The sequence below is a fragment of the Pristis pectinata genome, chromosome 17 (genome assembly GCF_009764475.1).
Source record: "Pristis pectinata isolate sPriPec2 chromosome 17, sPriPec2.1.pri, whole genome shotgun sequence".
In the NCBI taxonomy this organism is placed as follows: Eukaryota; Metazoa; Chordata; class Chondrichthyes; order Rhinopristiformes; family Pristidae; genus Pristis; species Pristis pectinata.
The window spans coordinates 7,389,208-7,411,587 of record NC_067421.1 but is presented as its reverse complement, the minus strand read 5'-3'; the positions used below and the strand labels follow the sequence as shown (position 1 = coordinate 7,411,587).

The window sequence follows — 22,380 nt, the reverse complement described above, 5'->3', positions numbered from 1 at the left end:
GTGCATTAACCAGAGTGTCAAACATGAGTAACCCCAAACGGTATTGCTGAGGCAGGTTTCCCCAGACAGGAACAAATTACCCCAAGCAGGATTCATCAACAACACTGTCCAAACAAGCTTCTCAGTAAATATCCTTCATTGAATGCAGTTGACACTTGGCTAACAACATTTACTCATACCACAGAATACACATAGTTCTTAAAGGTGTACACATATCCAGTCTATATAACATATATCTAAGGAATGTTGATGAAAAAAGCAACCTAGGGTTCCAAGTCCATAGTTCCTTTAAAGTGGCAACATATCATATTGCAACTTTATAAAAGACTGGCTGGTATTGTGTACACTTCTGGTCACTACACACAAGAAGGATGTGATTATGCTGGAGAGAGTTGCAGGGGAGATTCAGCAGGATGTTGCCTGTATTGGAGCATTTTAGTTATGGGATGTGATTGGATAAGCTGGGTTTGTCTTCCACGGAATGAAGGAGACTGAGGTTGACCTGCTGAATATGAGACTATGAGAAACATAGATGAGAAAGATAGTCAAAATCTGTTTCCAATGGGAGGGGTATCAAAAACAAGAGGGCATAGTTCTAAGGTTTTAAAGGGGATTTTTTTTACACACAGAGAGTGGTGAATATCTGGAACATGCTGCCAGAGGAGGTGGTGGAGTCAGATACAATTATAACATTTAAGAGGCCTTTAGTAAGACACTTAAATAGGCAAGGCATAGACAGATACTGTCCTAATGTGGGCAAATGGGATTAGTATAGGTGGGCAAAAAGGTTGGCACGGGCGTGGTGGGCCGAAGGGCCTGCAACTCTCTCTATATAGTAGGTAGTTTGCAAGGGATTGTAAGTTTTTTGGGGGGCGAAGCAGTCCAGTACATATGAATGCAGGAACTGTGTACCAAGTCATATGACTTTTGAAGTATTGTTGTTCCAGCTATTACAGTTGATTGAGTGTTGAATGGCTTTGGTAAAGAATGTGTTGTAGTGCTCTCGATCTTTTTAACTTGCCTGAGTGACCAGCAACAAAAAGCAAGAGATGACAGACACTACAGTGACTCTATTTCAAAGTAAGTTAACTATTTAAGAGCTCTTGTGTAAACAGAAGTCCTCCTTTCACATCCTTTTACAGTGGCTGCACCCAGCTTCAGTGTCCCTCAACAGATAGTCCTGGACTTTAGAGTGTGCCAATGTGCATCACTTGGTCATGCACAGCACCTTGCTCCAGAATATCACTGAATTTCAGGCAGACCAAAGGGCACCTTTCACCGCTTTGATGTTTCTCCAGCAGCTGTTGACATTTGTCTCAGTGTGTATCCTTGGGAACAGCCCATCCAGCATAGTCCTGATTTATGCAGCTGTTCAGGCCAAACCACTACAAATACTTCTGCATCTCTTCCAAGACTTTGCTAGGCAACAGTCTCATTTCCAGAGAGCAAAAACTGAGCTGCTAGAGGAACTCAGGGTCAACAGTCAGTCCTACCTCCCCTGCTTGCTGTCATCTAAAGCTTCTGAGATAGAATACAGGAAGTTCTGGGAGGCTGTGTTATCTGTGGCCTATGGATTCTTAATATGTGTGGCTGCTAGGATGTTATTGATTCACCCTAATCCTTAAGACCACTGAGCACAGAGCTCCCTCTGACTCTTTTGGAAGAAACACAAGCACATCGCATCTGTGGAGTGGACTCTGAAGTGGAGGATGATCTGGGAGGATTCTGAGGCAAGGAGCGAGGGTTGCAGTCTCGTTACCTCTTGAAGCTCCTCCTCAACATCTACTCCCATCCACTACTGAAGGAGAAGGGTTTGCATTCATTCCCGGAGATGGTACATCTCCCTCTGACTCTCTATTTCTTTCCAAACACCATTGAGCATGAAGAACCTCTTGATGTTTGCCTTGATTGCTTCCCACCAGTGGAATTTGGAATTTGTTTATTATTGTCACCTGTACAGTGAAAAACTTGTCTTGCATATCGTTCATACAAATCAATTCATTACACAGTGCATCAAGGAAGTACAAGAATGCAGAATAAAGTGTAACAGCTACAGAGAAAGAGCAGTGCAGGTAGATAATAAGGTGCAAGGTCATAACGAGGTAGATTGTGAGGTCAAGAGACCATTTTATCATACTAGGCAACCGTTCAATGACAGCGGGATAACAGCTGTCCTTGAGCCTGGTGGCATGTACTTTCAGGCTTTTCTATCTTCTGCCCGATGGGAGAGGGGAGAAGAGAGAATGTCTGGGGTGGGTGGGGTCTTTGATTACGTTGGCTGCTTCATCGAGGCAGTGAGAAGTATAGACAGAATCCATGGTGGGGAAGCTGGTTTCTGTGGAGTGCTTAGCTGTGTTCACAACTCTCTGCAGTTTCTTGCGGTCCTGGGCAGAGCAGTTGCTATACCAAGCCATGATGCATCCAGATAGGATGCTTTCTATGGTGCATAGATAAATATTGGTGAGTGTCAAAGGGGACACGCCAAATTTCTTTAACCTCATAAGGAAGTAGAGGCACTGGTGAGCTTTCTTGGCCATGGCGTCTACGTGGTTGGACCAGGACAGGTTATTGGTGATGTTCACTCCTAGGAACTTGAAGCTCTCAACTCTCTGACCTCAGCACCATTGATGCAGACAGGAACATGTGCACTGTCCCCTTCCTGAAGTCAATGACCAGCTCTTTTGTTTTGCTGACATTGAGGAAAAGGTTGTTGTTATAACACCATGTCACTAAGCTCTCTATCTCCTTCCTGTACTCCGACTCATCGTTATTTGAGATACGGCCCACTACAGTGGTTTCATCTGCAAACTTGTAGATGGAATTAGAGCAGAATCTGGCCATGCAGTCATGAGTGTATAGGGAGTAGAGTAGAGGGCTGAGGACGCAGCCTTGTGGGGCACCAGTCTTGAGAGTAATCATGGCAGAGGTGTTGCTGCCTATCCTTACATTGTGGTCTGTTGGTCAGGAAGTCAAAGATTCAGTTGCAAAGGGAGGTGTTGAGTCCCAGTTCCCAGAGTTTGGTGATGAGTTTGCTTGGAATTATAGTATTAAAGGCAGAGCTGTAGTCAATAAACAATAGTCTAATGTCCAGATGCTCCAGAGATGAGTGTAGGGCTAGGGAAATGGTGTCTGCTGTAGACCTGTTTCGGCAGTAGGCAAAATTCAGTGAGTTGAGGTTGTCTGGGAGGCTGGAGTTAATGTGCGCCATGACCAGCCTCTTGAAGCACTTCATTATAGTGGATGTCAGAGCCACTGGGCGGTAGACATTAAGGCATGTTATCAAAAATAGGTTTCATGGTTCTCCAAAGTGCATCATCCATCCTGAGTTCCTTGATGTTTCCTGCAGTCAGCAATTTCGCACTTCCATATCCCTCTGCCAGCCCTCTGGTCTTCCTGTCGGTGTTACACAGCCAACAGCAGGCAGTGCTCAGTGAAGGATGCTGACATAAGTTAGGTGGATTTAACAGTGAGTTTTTTGGACATGGAAAGAAAATCAATTTTGGACTGGACTTACCCTTGTGGCAACTAGGGTTTGTCCCTTTTCTTGAGGGAGAAGACAGAGAACCTCACACTTGGCTATGACAAGTGCGTTTGCTAACCCTTCTCATTAAAGAACTTCAACACCTTCAAGCATCCATCCACTTTTTGACAGGTTACATTGAAATACCTGCATGAGGGAAAGCTTGTCATGTAAAGATTTCCTCCGGTCTGAAGCCACACACTTCAAGCAACACCTTAATGATGATGCCTTGTGGCCAAGGTGCTGCAGCTGCAAAAGACTTCACATGAACTTGGTTGGATTAGGGTTTAAATTGCTACTTAAATTGTTATTTTTCTTGTAGTTTAACTTTCTTTGTGCTTGCTTATATGTTTGTATAATCACCTGTTTGTCTGTAAATTTTTAGTAGATTTTTAAGTTTTCTGTAGGCCTGAGATGTCATGGCAGTGTAAATCAAAACTGTCCTTGTTCACAGAACTGTCCTTAAGCAGGGAAAACTTCCTTATCATACCAGCTTAAACTAGTTTGGAGTATAAAAGGGCAACACGAGGTCTCTAGTCTTTTGTTACCTCTCGTTACTTGCCTTGCTGGTGCAGGCTGACTCTCTCTGACCTGATGGATATCTAATAAATTGGCTGTAACCATAAGATTTGTGCCTCATTCTTGACTTCTGAAAAACCTTCTGGACAATATCATCTCCAGATCCAACAATATGAATGGTGTTTCATACACCATACTAAGGTCAAATAGCCTCATCACCCATCTTTGTCTCTAATCGGTCCTACCATTACTCCCGTCATCCTTCTGCTCTTCACATGTGAAAAATGCCTTGGGGTTTTCCTTAACCCTACTCGCCAAGGCCTTTTCATGTCCCCTTCTTGCTCTCCTCAGCCCCTTCTTAAGTTCCTTCCTTGCTACCCTATATTCCTCAAGAGCCCCATCTGATCCTTGCTGCCTACACCTTATGTATGCTGCCTTCTTCCTCCTAACTCGATGTTCCACCTCTCTTGTCACCCATGGTTCCTTCACCCTGCCATTCTTTCTCAGCCTCACTGGGACAAATTTATCCCGAACATCCTGCAAGAGATCCCTGAACAATGACCACATCTCCATAGTACATTTCCCTTCAAAAATGCCATCCCAATTTACACTCGCAAGTTCTAGCCTTATAGCCTCATAATTTGCCCTTCCCCAATTAAATATCTTCCTGTCCTCTTTACTCCTATCCTTGTCCATGACAATGCTAAAGGTCACTGTCACCCAAATGCTCACCCACTGAGAGATCTGTCACCTGACCCGGTTCATTACCTAATACTAGACCTAATATGGCATTCCCTCTAGTCGGCCTGTCAACATACTGTGACAGGAGTCCGTCCTTGGAGCAGAGGAGGCTAAGGGGGTAACCTGATCGAGGTACACAAAATTATGAGGGGCATAGAGTAGAAAGTAAGAATATATTCCCCATAGCAATCTAAAAACTAGAGGGCATAGGTTTAAGGTTTAGAGGGGATCTGAGGAAGCACTTTTTTTGCACTCAGACAATGGTTGGAATTTGGAACAAACAGTCTGACGGCGAGGGTGACAGGGATCTCATAACATTTAAGGTGTAATTGAGCAGTTGAACCGCCATAACGTGTGAGTGTACGGAGCAAGTGCTGTGGTGAATGGGATTAGTATAGTTGGGTATTTGTTGTCCGGCATGGTGGGTCAAAGGGTCTGTTTCCTTGCTGTAGGTTTCTATGACTAGATCACAGTCTCTCCCCTGCCAGGTAACATTGGTGATTTTGTTTTAAGGATGTAACGCTCAGGGACTTGGAAAACTCTCTCTGACCTGATAGGGATTATCCACATTTATGCACATCTTGGAACACCGATGGGGAATCGCCTTCAGCACAATTCTCTCATTCCAACAGAAAGCGGAGCATTTCCACAGCACGGCGCATAACTGAAAGCAGAGACACGGGAGATTCTGCAGATGCCGGATGTATCTGGAGCAATACACACAAAGTGCTGGAGGGACTCAGCAGGTCGGGCAGCATCCATGGAGGGAAATAAACAGTCGACGTTTCGGGCCCAGACCCTTCATCAGGACTCTGGGTTTTCTGTGGAGGCAAATTCACTGGGGGCTTTTAAGCAGGAGCTTGGATGGGCACATGAATGAAAGGAAAATAGAGGGATATGGGCATTCTGTAGGTAGGAGGGGATAGCTATGTTGGCACAACATTGTGGGCCGAGGGGCTTGTTCTGTGCTGTACTGTTCTATATAAAGTTAATGAGGCCATTGCTGCCCAAAGGGTTCCCCTCCACCTTCCCACTGCGGTCGCCACGGCAACGCCACGCCGGCTCCCGCCGCACCCTGGGAAGGTTTTGGAGCGGGAGCTGATTGGCTGTCGTTGTGTTGTGCTGCGTAATGGCGGCTTCCAGAGTGTGGGTGTCGTCGGTGCGGTGGCGGGTGGCCTTGACCAGGTATGGGGTGAGGTGTGAGGGGCTGGGCTGGGGGGGTCGGGATCTAGTGACAAGTCCCCGCTGCTGCGCTGGGTTCACTGAAGCGGTGGCCTTGTCGCGCAACGCTCGGTGACGGGCCGGTGTCAGGCCACTTTAAGAGGGAACGGGGGGGAGGGGCGGCGATTGCGTGTTGGTAAAGCTCACGGGTTTATTGCTGGGTTAATATTACTGACATTTGTATGAAAATTAAACCAAACGAGTGGTTAAGCCGTCAGCTGTGATATTTGACAGGTAGGTGAGGGCCGTCTGTGGTACATGGAAGGTCAGTACTCCCGAGTATTGGGAAATCAGACTGCTCTTGGACCCCAAGCTATTCATTTCCTTTTCCCTCAGAATCGTCACTTTTCACAACCTCGGAATGTCTCAGTGGCCTTTACTGTCAGCGTAATGAAGTGAAGCGGTCGGTCTTTGCACAGCAATGTTCCACAAACAGCACTGCGTCCTGGAACGCGGCTGATGCAATTTTAGCTATGTACCCCTTTAAGGATTGTAGCGTGTGAGCCGCTGCGCCCTGTAAATACAATACAGTGCAATGATCATTAGGGAGAAGCTTCCAGAAAGTGTCTCTGGAGTAGCTGGGTGCCGATTTCTTTGTAGTAAAGGATGCATGTCTCTCAAGGTTTTATTTAACTAATTGCTGTCGAAGTAGCTTATTTGCTATTCTTTGATATCTTAGTGATATTGATGTAGCGTGATGTACATTTTAATGAGCTGTGCAATTAGCCTCTGTGCCTGAAGATTAAGATAGCACAATGGGGGCTGAGAAACGGTGAGTTTATGGGGTTCAAGTGAAGTATGACATGGAATAAATAAATTAATTTATTGGATTTCCAGTCAGGTAATCTGTCTAAAGAATGGAGTGGCTGCAGGGAAACCTCTACACAATGTATGGAGCTGGATATATAAAATAAACCAGAACAGATAAAAGCTAAGATGTTGACATAAGGGAAGCAAATTATGCCAGACCAGAAGGCCTCAAAACTAAACCCTGGCAAATGCATTAGAAGCAGTTTGAGCACATTACAATTTGCATAGAAATAAAACAGTCAGACATTGCAAGTTTTTTTTTGCAGTCAGGACTAGAGAGAATATTTGGATACTTTCTTTACAGAGCTAAGACTATTAGTGATATTCACAGCTTTGTAGGACTTGCTTAGAAGAGGTTAGATCCTTTGTGGAATCTGGGAATTCAACCAGAAGGAATAGTTATTATGTTAGGAAAAAAATTAACTCTTGAAAACTGCATACAGACGTGCACAACTGTGGGGCTATCCAAAGCCAGGCTAGAAATGTTGAATGGCCAAAAAAAATTTGTGTAGTGAAACGAGACAGAAGGCAGAACAGGGAAAGAACAGCTAAGAGTTGCTTAAATTTTGTAGACAGCAACATGAATGGCTTTAAGAAGTACTCAATGTGGTATGGAAAATCATTCTACAAACAGTGCACACTGAAGAGGACTTCAGGTCGGTACAGAGTGGACAAGATGAACTGTGCGGGGTCGCAGACAAGCTTGGATTCAGAGTATTGGCTCAGACCTCGACCGATGGCTCTGACGTCCACCATCATGAAGTGCTTAGAGAGGCTGGTCACGGCACGCATTAACTCCAGCCTCCCGGAAAACGTCGACCCACTGCAATTCGCCTACCGCCGAAACAGGTCTACAGTGGATGCCATTTCCATGGCCCTACACTCATCTCTGGACCACCTGGACAGTAAAGACACCGACGTTAGACTATTGGTTATTGACTACAGCTCTGCCTTCACTACTATAATTCAAAGCAAACTCATCACCAAACTACAAGACCTGGGACTCAACACCTTCCTCTGCAAATGGACCCTTGACTTTCTGACCAACAGACCACAATCAGTGAGGATAGGCAGCAACACCTCCAGCACGATTATTCTCAACACTGATGCCCCACAAGGCTGCGTCCTCAGCCCTCTACTCCCTATTCTGTGGCCAGATTCTGCTCTAACTCCATCTACAAGTTTGCAGATGATACCACTGTAGTAGGCCGTATCTCAAATAACGATGAGGCAGAGTACAGGAACGAAGTAGAGAGCTGAGCGACATGGTGTTATCATAATGACCTTAATGTCAGCAAAACAAAAGAGCTGATCATTGACTTTGGGAGAGGGGGCAGTGTACATGCTCCTGTCTACAGCAGTGGTGCTGAGGTCAAAAGGGTTGAGAGCTTCCTAGGAGTGAACATCAACAATAGCCTGTCCTGGTCCAACCATGTAGACACCAAGGCCAAGAAAGCTCACCAGCAGCTCTACTTCCTCAGGAGGCTAAAGAAATTTGGCACATCCCCTTTGACACTCACCAACTTTTATCGATGCACCATAGAAAGCATCTTATCTGGATGCATCATGGCTTGATATGGTAACTGTTCTGCCCGGGACCGCAAGAAACTGCAGAGAGTTGTGGACACAGCCCAGTACATCACAGAAACTAGCCTCCCCTCTATGGACTCTGTCTATACCTCTCGCTGCCTTGGTGAAGCAGCCAGCATAATCAAAGGCCCCACCCACCCGGGTCATTCTCTCTTCTCCCCTCTCCCATCAGGCAGAAGATGCAGGAGCTTGAGGGCACGTACCACCAGGCTCAAAGACAGCTTTTGTCCCACGGTGATAAGACTATTGAACGGTTCCTTTATACGATGAGATGGACTCTTGACTTCACAATCTACCTTGTTATGTCCTTGCATCTTATTTATCTACCTGCAATACACTTCCCTGTAGCTGTGACACTTTACTCTGCATTCTGTTATTGTTTTTACCCTGTACTACCTCAATGCACTGTGTAATGAATTGATCTGTACAAGCAGTATGCAAGACAAGTTTTTCACTGTACCTCGGTACAAGTGACAATAATAAACCAATGCCAATATTGGTTGGAAGAATTCACATCTGGTGCCAAACATTGTCATCCTGGTACAAGTGCATGATATTTGCACCACGATATTAGTACATGAACAACCAGTGACATTTCAGTTTGATTCAACAACACCTAATGTCCTGCCAAAATGAGCCAACATTTCCTGAAGTGGGGCAGTTAAATCTGAGTCATGACCTACTGATGTGCAATGACACTGAAGCCAGCTGGTAGATGTGTTTTTGAGGGTGGTATACCCAAAGGAATGAGAAAAAAATGAGGTGGAGTTTTCATAGACAAATATCACACCTATACTATGAAGTGGTGTAGTCCAGCAGCCAGGATTGAAAAAAGATGCAGTGATCCAGGAAGTGACTGGAAAAACAAGTGCCAAATACCTGTCACCTCTAAGAATCAGAGATAGTGAGGTGTGTGCTCTTCTATGGATTGTACCATGTGACCAACTATCCTGTGTAGGTTGCAACAAAGGTTGGAGACAAACTTCTGGAGGAAGTCTCTGTAAATATGGAACATTTTTCTCTGTTCTTTAGATTAAAGAAGCATTTTGTTAGGTTAACACTGGCTATCCTGCAGCATCTTAGAAAGCAATACTGATGCAGGCTAGGGCAGTCACTGGCTTGGAGACCATGCAGCTCCTGAGGCTCTACCGGCAAGCTGCCACAGTCATTCTGAAAGTTGCAGGGGGTTGCAGATGGTGGGAATTAAAGCCCCAATTATGGATCAACCTCAAAGCCTTCTGCTGTCATAAGACCTCCCTTTCCAATTAAATAAAAATAACAAAATAAATTTGAAACATGTTAAACAGCTGCTAATTAAAAACATAATGAAAGAAAGCAAAATAAACCTTTCAAGGAAGTTGGCAATGCCATTTAAATTAATGGAGCAGTGTTGGAGGTGACACCTATGGCTGGTTAAAAGCTGAAGTACCAGACACAAATTACATAGGCTCTTGGTTTAGCAACTTGGAAAAGTCAGTGAACTTGACAGTTAGTCTGGAAACAGAAAGAGAAGTCAGATGTGCATACTCCTAACCTGCAGCACATTCCCACACACTGCAGTGTGGATGTCTGGAACGTGCTACCACATGGATCACAGCTAGCCAGTTCTCTACAGAATAGCAGACAAGCCAGCAGCTCATTCCTGCCCAGTGTTCAGATTGACTCACAAATGTTGGTTGAGAGAGAATGTCGGTTATCAGTTCCTTTCTTTGAAATAATGCCATGGGATCTTTTATATCCACCTGAGAGGACATTCATGGGCCTTGATTCAACAAGTCATCGAAAAGGTGGTAGCTCCTCCAGTATTTAAGATAATTTCTTCAAGTACTTCAGACTCAAACAGGAGTGCTACTAACTGAGGCAGAGCAAACCAAAGTACTTTTAATCCATTGTGTTTTGCTCCCATTTCTCTCTTCCATATTAATTTTTGTTATACTCCTTTGAAAAATGTTTTCAGGATAATTTTATGGGTCCATGGCTAGGAAAGAGGGGACAGTACAAGTCATCGATGTGTTCCAGCTTGAAGTTTATTTTTTCTCATGTTATTCTGACCTGAAGGCCTCTTGGGAGCTGAAAGCAAAACAGCTTTTTTTTCCTGATACATTCTGGTGAAAGTGGTGATGTTCATGGTTAGGTTGGGGTGAGCTTCAGTATTCTTGCAGCAGCATACAGATAAGCAATTGTGCCCTTCTGCTTATGCTGCCGTTCATTAGGAAACCATGAGGAAAAGATGCTCAAGCTTGCCTTGTACTTCCTTGCGTTTAGAAGGCTTACCTAATTGAGAAATTTAAAATTATAAAGGATTTAATAGTTTTTCAGCCAGCAGCCTATTTCCACTGTGGGCAGTTTGGAAGAAATTGGAGCAAATTATTTAACAATGAAATACGGAAGCATTTTTTCCCCTACAAGTTTAGTGAAAATCTGAAATTTTGTTATTTAAAAGACTAGATTTCAGTCTTTTTATTAGTTTTCAAATTAATACAGATTAATATATCAATGTTTATACATGTAATACAAAGAGATCAGGAGAACAATCATGACATGGATAATCATAAAGAACAATAAAGTATTAAAAAAAATCTGTAGATCCAATGATCTGTTAGTGAATGAATATAATATAAAAGCAAAAAATTTATTATAAAGTATAAAAGAAAGAAAAAAAATCCCCAAAACAATAAGAAAAATTATAAACAATATATCAAAGCAAACTAAGCTAAAGAAAAACAAAATTGAAAAAAAAACTGGACTAAAATTTCTCAATAGAAGCAGAGCAATATTATGTCGTCAACTCCGTTCCTCTAAATTGAAAGATTATTATAAGGGGATCTATATCATGTGAAAATATTGAATAAATGGACTCCAAACTTCCTCAAATTTAAGCGAAGGATCAACAGTACCACTCCTAATTTTTTCTGTTTAAACATGATATAGTTTGAGAGAACCATTGAGAAGTAGTAGGGGGTATTGGATCCTTCCATTTAAGCAAAATGGATCGTTTGGCCAACTGGATGAATCAGTTGATATTTTCATGACTGAGTTGGATAGAGTTTTGAAATCCAGTATTTCTTTTCCTGCCTTGCCCTACCCCATATCTTCCTTTAGTTCCTTACCTGTCTCCTAGAGCTCATCTTGAACATGGGGCAACACCTGTCCTCTCGACCTTCTTCCCGCTAAACTGATAATCCCCCAACGTAAATTCCTGCTTTCATTGTCATTTGATAATGTAAATGTTTCCATTAGTTAGGTATTTTCAACTCTGCTGTCCTCTGCCTGCATTCTAGCAGGACTTGCAAACTGCTGCCCACATTCCATCCTTTTTCTCTCAAATCCTTGAATACTGCAGATTCATTTCCATCTTCCCTGCTCCTCTGTTTGAATCTTCCTAGTCAGGTTTCCTACGGGCTGTGACACTGAAATGAACTGAATCAATCTTGAAGGCGCTTGGGGTTGGGAATACATGCTGGATCTTGACCGTGATGTCTGTGTGCCTTGAATCAAGAAAAATTAAGATAGTGTGTTCTTTGGTTCGTCCAGGCTTGGCTATTCCAGTAGATTCCTGGCTGGTCTCTTTTATCCTCCAAAAAAAACTGAGAGCTCAAAACTCTGCTGTCCTTATCCTAAGAACTGTTTGTCCATCATCTCTGTGTTTAACAACCTGGATCGACAACTGACCCGTTGTAATGTCCCATTCTCCAGCCCTGCCAACTTTCAGGAGCTCTGCATTCTTTTTGTTCATTTGCCACGTCCTTAACCTCGCTATTGACAACTGACTAGACATCTTAAGACCTTGAATTTGCTGCCTAAGAGTGTGGGTCACTTCCTGTTGTCCTTAGAGACCTTCTGTGACCACCTAATATCGCCTCTTTTGGAATGCATGTTTTGTCTGATCGTGTTCCTCTGAAGCATCTTGGCATTTTCAAGCTGTAAATGCAAGTTATTTTTGTAATGCCCAGTGATCATCCTATTTAAGGTCAAAGATGTTAAATGATTATTTTGCTTCCCTCAAGTCTATGATGAATTATGTCATGGTAGAAATAATGACACTAACCCTGCACAAACTTTCAGGAAAAAATACCTGCCTCTCTTCCTGTTCTGGCCTCCTTGCTACTCCAGTCTTTCATAGAATCATAGAACAGTACAGCACAATACAGGCCCTTCGGCCCACAATGTTGTACCGACCTTTAAACCTCACCTAGTACTATCTAACCCCTTTCTCCCACATATCCCTCTATTTTAAATTCCTCCATATGCTTATCTAGTAATCTCTTAAATTTGACCAATGTACCTGCCTCCTCCACCACCACCCCAGGCAGTGCATTCCATGTACCTACCACTCTCTGGGTAAAAAACCTCCCTCTGATATCTCCCTTGAACTTCACACCCATTACTTTAAAGCCATGTCCTCTTGTATTGAGCATTGATGCCCTGGGAAAGAGGCGCTGGCTGTCTACTCTATCTATTCCTCTTAATAGTTTGTATACCTCTATCGCGTCTCCTCTCATCCTCCTCTCCAAAGAGAAAAGCCCTAGCTCCCTTAGTTAGGTTTCCTTATTACGTCTTGGTGAGTGACTCCAAAGGCCACACAATGTGTTTTTGGTAGCCTTGAATAAGTCTAGGTATGAAAAAGTTGAAGTCTGAAGGTGAACATGGCGTTTTCAGGCAGATCCATTTTTCTAGATTTAGCATACAGTGAGGATTCCATTGGACACTGGCTGAGGATATTGCACGTTTGGTTTTGATTGCCGTATCAATGTAAAAATTAAATAGGATTAAATCTGCATCCCAAGTGGCAGGCATTGAGAACAACGAGAAGTCTCCTAGTGGCTTTAAACTCTCACACAATTGGACTTGGCTCCACGTAGTAAGAATCCATTCACAGGCCTGTATGATATCCTCAGACATGCTTTGTGCACAAGTCAGATGCTCTGAGGTAATCAGTCTGACATCTTAATGTTCTGAACTCCACTCTTTATTGTAATGTTCCTCCTCCCAGGCTGGAGAGGTAGTACGAGCAATCTGTGCAGCTAGTCTGAATTAAATGTTAAAACAAATTTTTCACAAGTTTGAGTTCAGTAAAAGACTCTGTATCTGTGGTACCCACTGGGGCTAGGGACGTTCCATGAAATGACACTGTTTAATTCAATTCAGCTATCAGCTAGACCAGTCCCAATGCAGCATTGTAAATATTGCTTCCCGTCAGGGGCAAATTTCATGTGGGTGATGTGGTCTCATTACAGCAGATTTGTTTAGCTCCAGGTGTGGTGCCAAGTGAATGAGGCATCATAACAAAACACAAAGGTAAAATGTTGCATTATTATGAGAGCTACACTTTCCATTCATGCTGACCTGTATTTTAAGCTTCCAACTTTGTTGATTGCTCTGGCTGTTTTGTACGAGATAATGGGTTCTGAAACATTTTAATGGTGTTCTTTTTCTTCCCTTCCTAGTTTAAGGCCGTTATGGTGTGTGCTTCACCCCTCACTGGCTCCATGCTGTTTAAGGGTACCCATTCGAAGCTTTTCCAACTGTAAGTATGCAATTGTCCCTGCAACTTTTTAGGATGACACCAGAGATTCTGCAGATGCTGGAATCTGCAGCAACACACGCAAAGTGCTGGAGGAACTCAGCAGGTCGGGCGGCATCCTTGGATGGAAATAAACAGCCAACGTTTCTGGTCGAGACCCTTCATCAGGACTGGAAAGGAATCTGGCTTCTTCCCTCTTCCTTTCCAGCCCTGATGAAGGGTCTCGATCTGAAACGTTGACTGTTTATATCCCTCCATAGATGCTGCCTGACCTGCTGAGTTCCTCCAGCATTTTGTGTGTGTTACCTTTTAAGGTGGGGTTTTCATTTGAAGGTGCCTTTTAAGGGGATTGCTGAAAAAGTTATTGATTTTCCCGAAGGCAATGACTGGTAGTCAAGAACATGAGCGATGGGCCAATTTGCCTCCCACAAAATCCCATAAGATCCATTTAAGTAAATGATCAGGTAATCCATGTTGTAATATTTGCAGGAGTTGGGGAGGGAGAGGTACATTGCACAAGGCTACCAGGAGAGCATGCTACTCTAGTGAAGTAATAACCAGATGGCACTTCCGTGTAGCACACTCTCTATGTTGCATTGTAATATCAACCTGAATTATATGCTCAAATTGCAATAATGGACCTGAAACCTGCAACATCCTTGTTAAAAGCTGAAGGTGCTATCTGCTGCATCTAGGTAGATGTTACCTTTAACTCAAACTTGCCTTAACTATGCGGTGGGTGAAAAGCACTGAAAACTCATCAATGGATTCAACATCAAGGGTACATTGCATGCTATTGGGGAAGGTTCAGAGAAATTGCAAAAGGACTAATGACTACCCTGGAGTATGCTCATTAGAATGCAATCACCTTGACAGGTTTAGATCCTACTGGAGAAGTATGAGGAGCAGACAGACCATTCTCTGGTTTCTAGTTCAAATCTCAACATTCAGAAGATCACGCATAGTGGTTTACTGAATCATGACCATTCAGAAGTAGTGCTGCTTGCAGCTAGGACAACCAGATAGCTCTGTAACCAGGAGGACTTGCCAATATTTCTACTCTCTGTGAAGGAATTGGAGCATCTGATTTCCAAACTGAGTAACAATAAGTGCATTGAGATTACTCATTAGAAGGTGCAGCATCAGGGTCCAGAACATTGAGTTCTCCTACATTGTTATTTCCCATCGCCTGGGTTCAAATAATCCAGGAGGTGATAAAGATGGGTGCAAACATTACTTGGATGCGACTACAAAGCTTTACTGATAGAATTTTGAAAGCTAATTTAAAAACTTGCCAACTACAGTCAGCCCTGAGCAGAAAAATCTGTAAATATTAAGATCCAACTGTTCCAGCAAAGTAAAGTTGGCAAAGTTTAACCGAAAAGAAGAGAAAATACTGTCAGGTTGCTTGTGTGAGAGAATTAATTTTTTTTTGAAAACTGTTGAGACCTGGTTGCCAGAATTCTAATTCCTCAGGAAATTTTTTACGTAGACGACCTGTGCATCAAGTAGGTAATGTTTGAGCAACTCATTCCTTCATCAACAAGTGGATCAAAGCAGTGTGGCCCTGCCGTGTCCTTTTGAGCAACTAATCAGGAGGTGGTGGTTTAGTTAACATGCTCATCTCCAGGCAGGTAGGGCACAGCACAGCAGTGTAAGGTGATACTGAAATGTTTGCAAACGTTGTGTGGATGATTCTAGTGCTCCTCCTGAAGGCTCAAGTTGCTGACATCCAGTCAATTTGATTCATTATATGTGATGTTAGGAAAGAGACTTAAGTGCAAGTGCTGGAGTGGTTGCTCTGCAGTGTTGAAGGGCGTGTATTAGAGATGCTATTCCAAGGTTTCTGTGACTCTGGCATCTACTCAACCAAATAGGAAGGCTGGCCAGGAATTTCCTATCTACAAAAATTTCTAACCAGGTCAATTTCTGTTCCATCCAGCTCATTCTAGTTATCAGTAAAATGGTGGCAGTTGCTCTGTGGTGATACAGACTTGAAGGAATAAACAGGTCATTGTTGGCCTCGGTGTCTGTTATTGGGGGGGTGCTGCAGGGATTGGTGCTCGCAATCTATTTCAATGCTGAGAGATTGGAAAAACATTGGAGAGACCATGTGTCCTTGTACAGGTCATTGGAAGTTAATATGTAGATATCAGAAGTAATTAAGAGAGCAAACATTGTGGTGGGAATCAAAATATGGCAGATGCTGAAAATCTGAAATAAAAATAGAAAATGCTGGAATCAAAACTAGGTCAGACAACATCTGTGGAAAGAATAGTTAACATTTTAGATCAAAGATCCTTCATCAGAACTCATGAGTTCACATTGTGGTTGCCTTGATTGCGAGAGGATTAGAATGTATGAGTAGATAACTTAGTGTTATTATAGTGTGCCTGGTTATAATCCACCTGGAATATTGTGCAGGTTTGGTCTCCTACATAAGGAAGAAGATCGCTGTACTCCCCCTGTAGCAAGTTTGTTTCACCAGATTAATTCCAGGGATTGTCCTTTGAGGAGAGTAAACAGACTGAGCCTTTATTCTCTGAAGTTTAGAATGAGAGGTGTGCTCATTGGAACATTAACAAATACATTGGCTTGACAGGGTAGATGCAGGGATTATGTTTCTCTCAGCTGGGTGAATAGAACTAGGTGTCATAGTCTCAAAATAAGGGGTCAACCACTTGGAATTGAAATGAGAGGAGTATCCTCACCCATTGGATAGTGAATTTTTAGAATTCTGTACACGAGAGTTATGGAGATTCAGCCATTGAGTATAATCAAGACAGAACAATAGATTTTCATATTATAAGGCATATGAGGCTGACAGGAAAGTGGTGCTGAAGTGAAATATCAGCCATGGTTGTAATGAATAACTGAGTGGGTGTGAGGGACTGAATGGCTACTTTTTTAAAATATTCTTATGACACCAATGCATGATGTACATTGAGTTCAAGGCCTATCAAAATTACTGGACCCAGAACTCCTTAAACCCTCAATCTGAGCAAAGCGTGAATTGCAAAGGTGTAAAAGTAACTGTTTTTAATATTAAAGCAACATTGACTAGGTGTGGAACTGGAGAGCTCTGGGGAAAAAAACTATGCAGCAGCTCATGTTTGATCTGACACAAAGGAAGATTTTCTCGGATCAGTGTACTCAGTCAAACCATTTTCAGCAGCTTAAATGGCAATTTTGTAGTTAGAGGTGGGGCTGTTCAGCTATAGGGTTCAGTTTCACTCACTGTAATATTCTGTTCAAGCTTTTCTAGTGCTGACAGTGGGACCAGGGCAACATCCAGAGCTAGTTGACCAGTGCAGCTCAATTTTGTGCCATATAAATGTCAGGTCGTGACTGAGTTGAATAAGAAGAAGCCTAACAATTACCCCTCAATTATCAACAGTGCCACCACTTGATTTTTCATTGGAATACAGATATATTGCAGCAGAATGCGGTTCTATCTTGAAGATGTCCACAGACACACGTCCATTAGGAGGGCTGCATAGTGAGCGGGAACCCTGATTTATCTTTCCATATCCTGACATTGGAGTAGTGAGTCAGTGGCTGTAATTGAAAGCTACAGCTTAAAAATCGCAAATGCTGGAAATCTGAAATAAAAACAGAAAATGCTACAGAAAGAGAGTTAATTTTCCAGAGATCATGATAAACATTTAAATCAAATTCTCTTTCTGAGACTGCCTGACATGTTGAGTGTTTCCAGCATTTCTGTTTTGAGTAAGTTGCTGTACACATCTCTGCTCTCACTTGAGTTAGCTGCCTGTGCAAAGGGCAGACACTTGAACCTCCAACACTCCTAGTTATTGTAGCTAATAAAGATTATTCAAGGAGCATCATCTTATTTTCATTCTGTCAGTATTTGTGCTCAAATAGTTTACTTTCTTTTGGTAGTTAGAGAGTTGGTTTTGGTCTGTGGTCTGATGCAGTGTATGTGTTGCTGTCTTAGGTAGTGCCTTGGGGTTGAGGTTGATTTGCTTCCCTTCTGGTTTTGTCGTTTCTGAGGCCAGTGATGGGACAGGTGATGCCTGTGGGATGGGGTGTGGTGGTTGCTCCTTCCTCCATTTTCTCAGTTTCTGTGCTCTTGATGCATGTTCTTGAGGTTCTCAATTCCACCTGGAATGCTCCTTCTCCATTTTGAGTGATCATAGGCCAGAGAATTCCAGGAGTTGATGGGAATGTTGTATTTCTTCAGGGAGGTTTTGAGCACATCCTTGAACCTTCTCCTCTTACCTGATAATCTGCAGCTCAGCTACTGAGGTTCAGGTGGTCTTGGTTCTGAAGTGTTGAACAGTTCCCCGCTAGTTAAAATTAGCTCCACTTCCACAGGAATTGTGTGTGGTAAATTGGTTTATTATTGTCACATGTTCCGAGGTACAGTGAAAAACTTTGTTTTGCATGTCATCCATAGAGATAATTTCATCACATCAGTGCAGTGAGGTAGTACAAGGGAAAAGCAGTAACAGAATGCAGAATAAAGTGTTACGGTTACAGAGAAAGTGCAGGCAGACATTAAGGTGCAAGGCCATAACAGAGTAGGTTGTGAGGTTAAGAGTCCATCTTATTGTACAAGGGGACCATTCAATTGTCTTATAACAGCGGGATAGAAGCTCTGTCCTTGAACCCGGTGGTACGTGCTTTCAGGCTTTTGTATCATCTGCCCAATGGGAGGTAGAAGAAGAGAGAATGGGGTGGGTGGGGTCTTTGGTTATGTTGGCTGCTTTACCAAGACAGTGAGAAGTGTAGACAGAGTCTATGGAGGGGAGGCTGGTTTTCGTGATGTGCTGAGCTGTGTCCACAACTCTCTGCAGTTTCTTGCGCTTTCAGGCAGGGCAGTTGCTGTACCAAGCCGTGATGCATTCGGATAGGTTCAGTAATAGGTACAAAATATATTCCTTGATCAGGAATACTGAAATTATGGGATTAACTATCTGTTAAATTAAAAGTACAGCCATGCAATTTATTTTCAAATGACCGATCAATTCCTCTTGAGGGCACTGTTTTGTTGTTGGGCATTGTTATATGAAGCCTGGGTATTTGGTATTGGTATTGGTTTATTATTTTCACTTGTACCGAGGTACAGTGAAAAGCTTGTCTTACAAACCGATCGTACAGGTCAATTCATTACACAGTGCAGTTACATTGGGTTAGTACAAAGTGCATTGATGTAGTACAGGTAAAAACAGTAACAGTACAGACTAAAGTGTCACAGCTACGGAGAAAGTGCAGTGTAATAAGGTGCAAGGTCACAACAAGGTAGATCGTGAGGTCATAGTCCATCTCGTTGTATAAGGGAACCGTTCAATAGTCTTATCACAGTGGGGTAGAAACTGTCCTTAAGTCTGGTGGTACGTGCCCTCAGGCTCCTGTATTTTCTACCTGATGGAAGAGGAGAGAAGAGAGAATGTCCCGGGTGGGTGGGGTCTTTGATTATGCTGGCTGCTACACCAAGACGATGAGAGATAAAGACAGAGTCCAAGGAGGGGAGGCTGATGTCCGTGATGCGCTGGGCTGTGTCCACAACTCTCTGCAGCTTCTTGCGGTCCTGGGCAGAGCAGTTGCCGTACCGAGTTGTGATACATCCAGATAGGATGCTTTCTATGGTGCATCGGTAAAAGTTGGTGAGAGTCAAAGGGGACAAACCAAATTTCTTTAGCCTCCTGAGGAAGTAGAGGTGCTGGTGAGCTTTCTTGGCCGTGGGATCTATGTGATTTGACCAGGACAGGCTGTTGGTGATGTTCACTCCCAGGAACTTGAAGCTCTCAACTCTCTCAACCTCAGCACCATTGATGTAGACAGGTGCACGTACGCCGCCCCCTTTCCTGAAGTCAATGACCAGCTCTTTTGTTGACATTGAGGGAAAGGTTGTTGTCATGACACCATTCCACTAAGCTCTCTATCTCTTTCCTGTACTCCGACTCATCGCTGTTTGAGATACGGCCTAAAACGGTAGTATCATCTGCATACTTGTAGATGGAGTTAGAGCAGAAGCTGGCCACACAGTCATGAGTGTATAGGCAGTAGAGTAGAGGGCTGAGGACGCAGCCTTGTGGGGCGCCAGTGTTGAGAATAATTGTGCCGGAGGTATTGCTGCCTATCATCACTGATTGCGGTCTGTTTGTTAGAAAGTCAAGGATCCAGTTACAGAGGGAGGTGTTGAGTCCTAGGTCTCGGAGTTTGGTGACAAGCTTGCTTGGAATTATTGTATTGAAGGCAGAGCTGTAGTCAATAAACAATAGTCTAACGTATGTGTCTTTACTGTCCAGATGCTCCAGAGCTGAGTGTAGGGCCAGGGAGATGGCATCTGCTGTAGACCTGTTTTGCCGATAGGCGAATTGCAATGGGTCCAGGTTGTCTGGTAGGCTGGAGTTGATGTGTGTCATGACTAACCTCTCAAAGCACTTCATGATGGTGGGTGTCAGAGCCACTGGTCGGTAGTCATTGAGGCATGTTATCTTGCTTTTCTTTGGTACCGGGATGATAGTGGCCTTCTTACAACAGGAGGGAACCTGAGATTGAAGCAGGGAGAGGTTGAATATGTCTGCAAATACTTCTGCCAGCTGATCAGCACAAGATCTGAGCACGTGGCCCGGGACATCATCTGGGCCAGGTGCTTTCCTCGTGTTCACTCTCCGGAAGACTGATCTTATGTCCTCCACTGTGATCACAGGTTCAGCTGCAATGGTGGCTGTCAGGGTGGATGGTGACAATCCACTTCCCTTTTGTTCAAAACACGCATAGAATGCATTAAGTTCATCAGGAAGGGACGAGCTGTTGTTAGTTATGCAGCCCGACTTCATCTTGTAGCCTGTTATGGCATGTAAGCCCTGTCATAACTGGCGGCTGGTCAGGGACTCTATTTTGAGCTGGTATTGCCTCTTGGCATTCCTGATAGCTTTTTGAAGGTCATAACTCAATTTCTAGTACAGATTGGGATCGCCATATTTGTGTGCAGCATCCTCTCCTTCAGTAGGGAGTTAATCTCCTGGTTCATCCATGGTTTCCTGTTTGGGAACACCTGTATTGTCCTCTTTGGTACACAGTCCTCCATACATTTGCTGATAAAGTCCGTGATAGTGGTGACATACTCATCAAGGCTGGCAGCTGAGTCTTTGAACATGGACCAGTCCACTGTCTCAAAGTAGTCACATAGGAGCTCATCTGCTTCCTCAGATCATCACTGCATGACTCTCTGTACCAGATCCTCCCGTTTCATTTTCTGTTTGTATGCAGGGAGAAGGAGCACAGCCTGGTGGTCTGGTTTCCCAAAGTGAGGACGAGGGGGGGCTCGGAAGGCATCTTTGATGGTTGTATAGGTTGACCTCATGTGCACCCTAGTAGTGATGCTGCACCTTGCCTGTGGTATTTCCCACATAGCTGACTAAGTATAACTAGGGCCTCAATCTGAGGATGTTGACCCGGGACAGAACACTGATGTTAGTTTCCTTCTCCTAGTGAATTTGAAGAATTTTGCCGAGATGGCCTTGGTAGTATCTTTCCAGTGTCATGAGGCACCTTCTATATTTAGTTTGGGTCTTGGGTGCATACAGGAGGGCAAAGATCATTGCTGCCTTGTAGACCATGAGCTTTTGCCAGGTCTAAGGTCTTGATCTTATCAAAGACTGTGTTGGTACATTGAAGGCATTGGTGAATATCTTTGTCTATTTTTACAGAGCAGTGGCTCTCAAGTTATAAAAAGTGGTCCATGATTTACAGAGTCTTGCCATGAACCTTTATTGTCAGCCATGATCTTATTGAATGGCGGGGCAGGCTTGATGGGCTGGATGGCCTCGTCCTGCTCCTATTTTTTGTATTCTTGTGTCTGAGGGCAGTGTCGTACAATGGGAGCTGGTAGGTAGAGGACCTTTGTCTTGCGAATATTGTGTGAGACCCATCCGCTAGTATGCTTCACTGAACAAGTCAACAATGGCTTGAAGTTCAGCTTCAGCATGTGCAAAGAATGTCATCATTGGCATACTGCAGCTCAGCTACTGAGGTCTGGGTGATTTTGGTTCTGAAGTGTAGTTGCCACTGGTTGAACAGTTCCCCATTAGTTAAGATTAGCTCCACTTTCTCAAGAATTTTGTGTGGTTTAGTGATGGGTACCAAAAATATTCCTTGATCAGGAGTACTGAAATCATGGGATTAACTATCCGTTAAATTAAAAGAACAGCCATGCAATTTTTTAAAAACACTAAACAGTTCCTCTTGAGGGCACTGTTTTGTTGTTGGGGATTGTTGGATGAAGCCTGGATTGCTCTCATGTGCACCCTAGTGGTAATGCTGCACCTTGCCTGCGACAGGTTTCCCACGAAAGAAGCTAATTCTACGTGACCAATGGCAAACTGTTCAAATTCTGTAACCTCCATGCTAGGATCAAGGTCACTCCAATTTTAATCTTTGAGCTGCAGTATGCAGACAACGCTTTCATATCTGCACATTTGGA

The 22,380-nt window shown here is 43.5% G+C and overlaps 1 protein-coding gene across 1 annotated transcript in view; it reads left to right on the top strand.

Annotated features, from left to right (window-relative positions):
- The first annotated feature begins 5,886 nt into the window (after positions 1 to 5,886).
- Positions 5,887 to 22,380, top strand: part of pisd (phosphatidylserine decarboxylase) — a 92,911-nt gene continuing 76,417 nt past the window's right edge. Inside the window, exons 1-2 of the mRNA XM_052031969.1 lie at positions 5,887 to 5,965; positions 13,849 to 13,928. Coding sequence (XP_051887929.1) covers positions 5,910 to 5,965; positions 13,849 to 13,928 — 136 coding nt within the window. The 5' untranslated portion in view covers positions 5,887 to 5,909. The remainder of the gene's footprint in view (positions 5,966 to 13,848; positions 13,929 to 22,380) is intronic.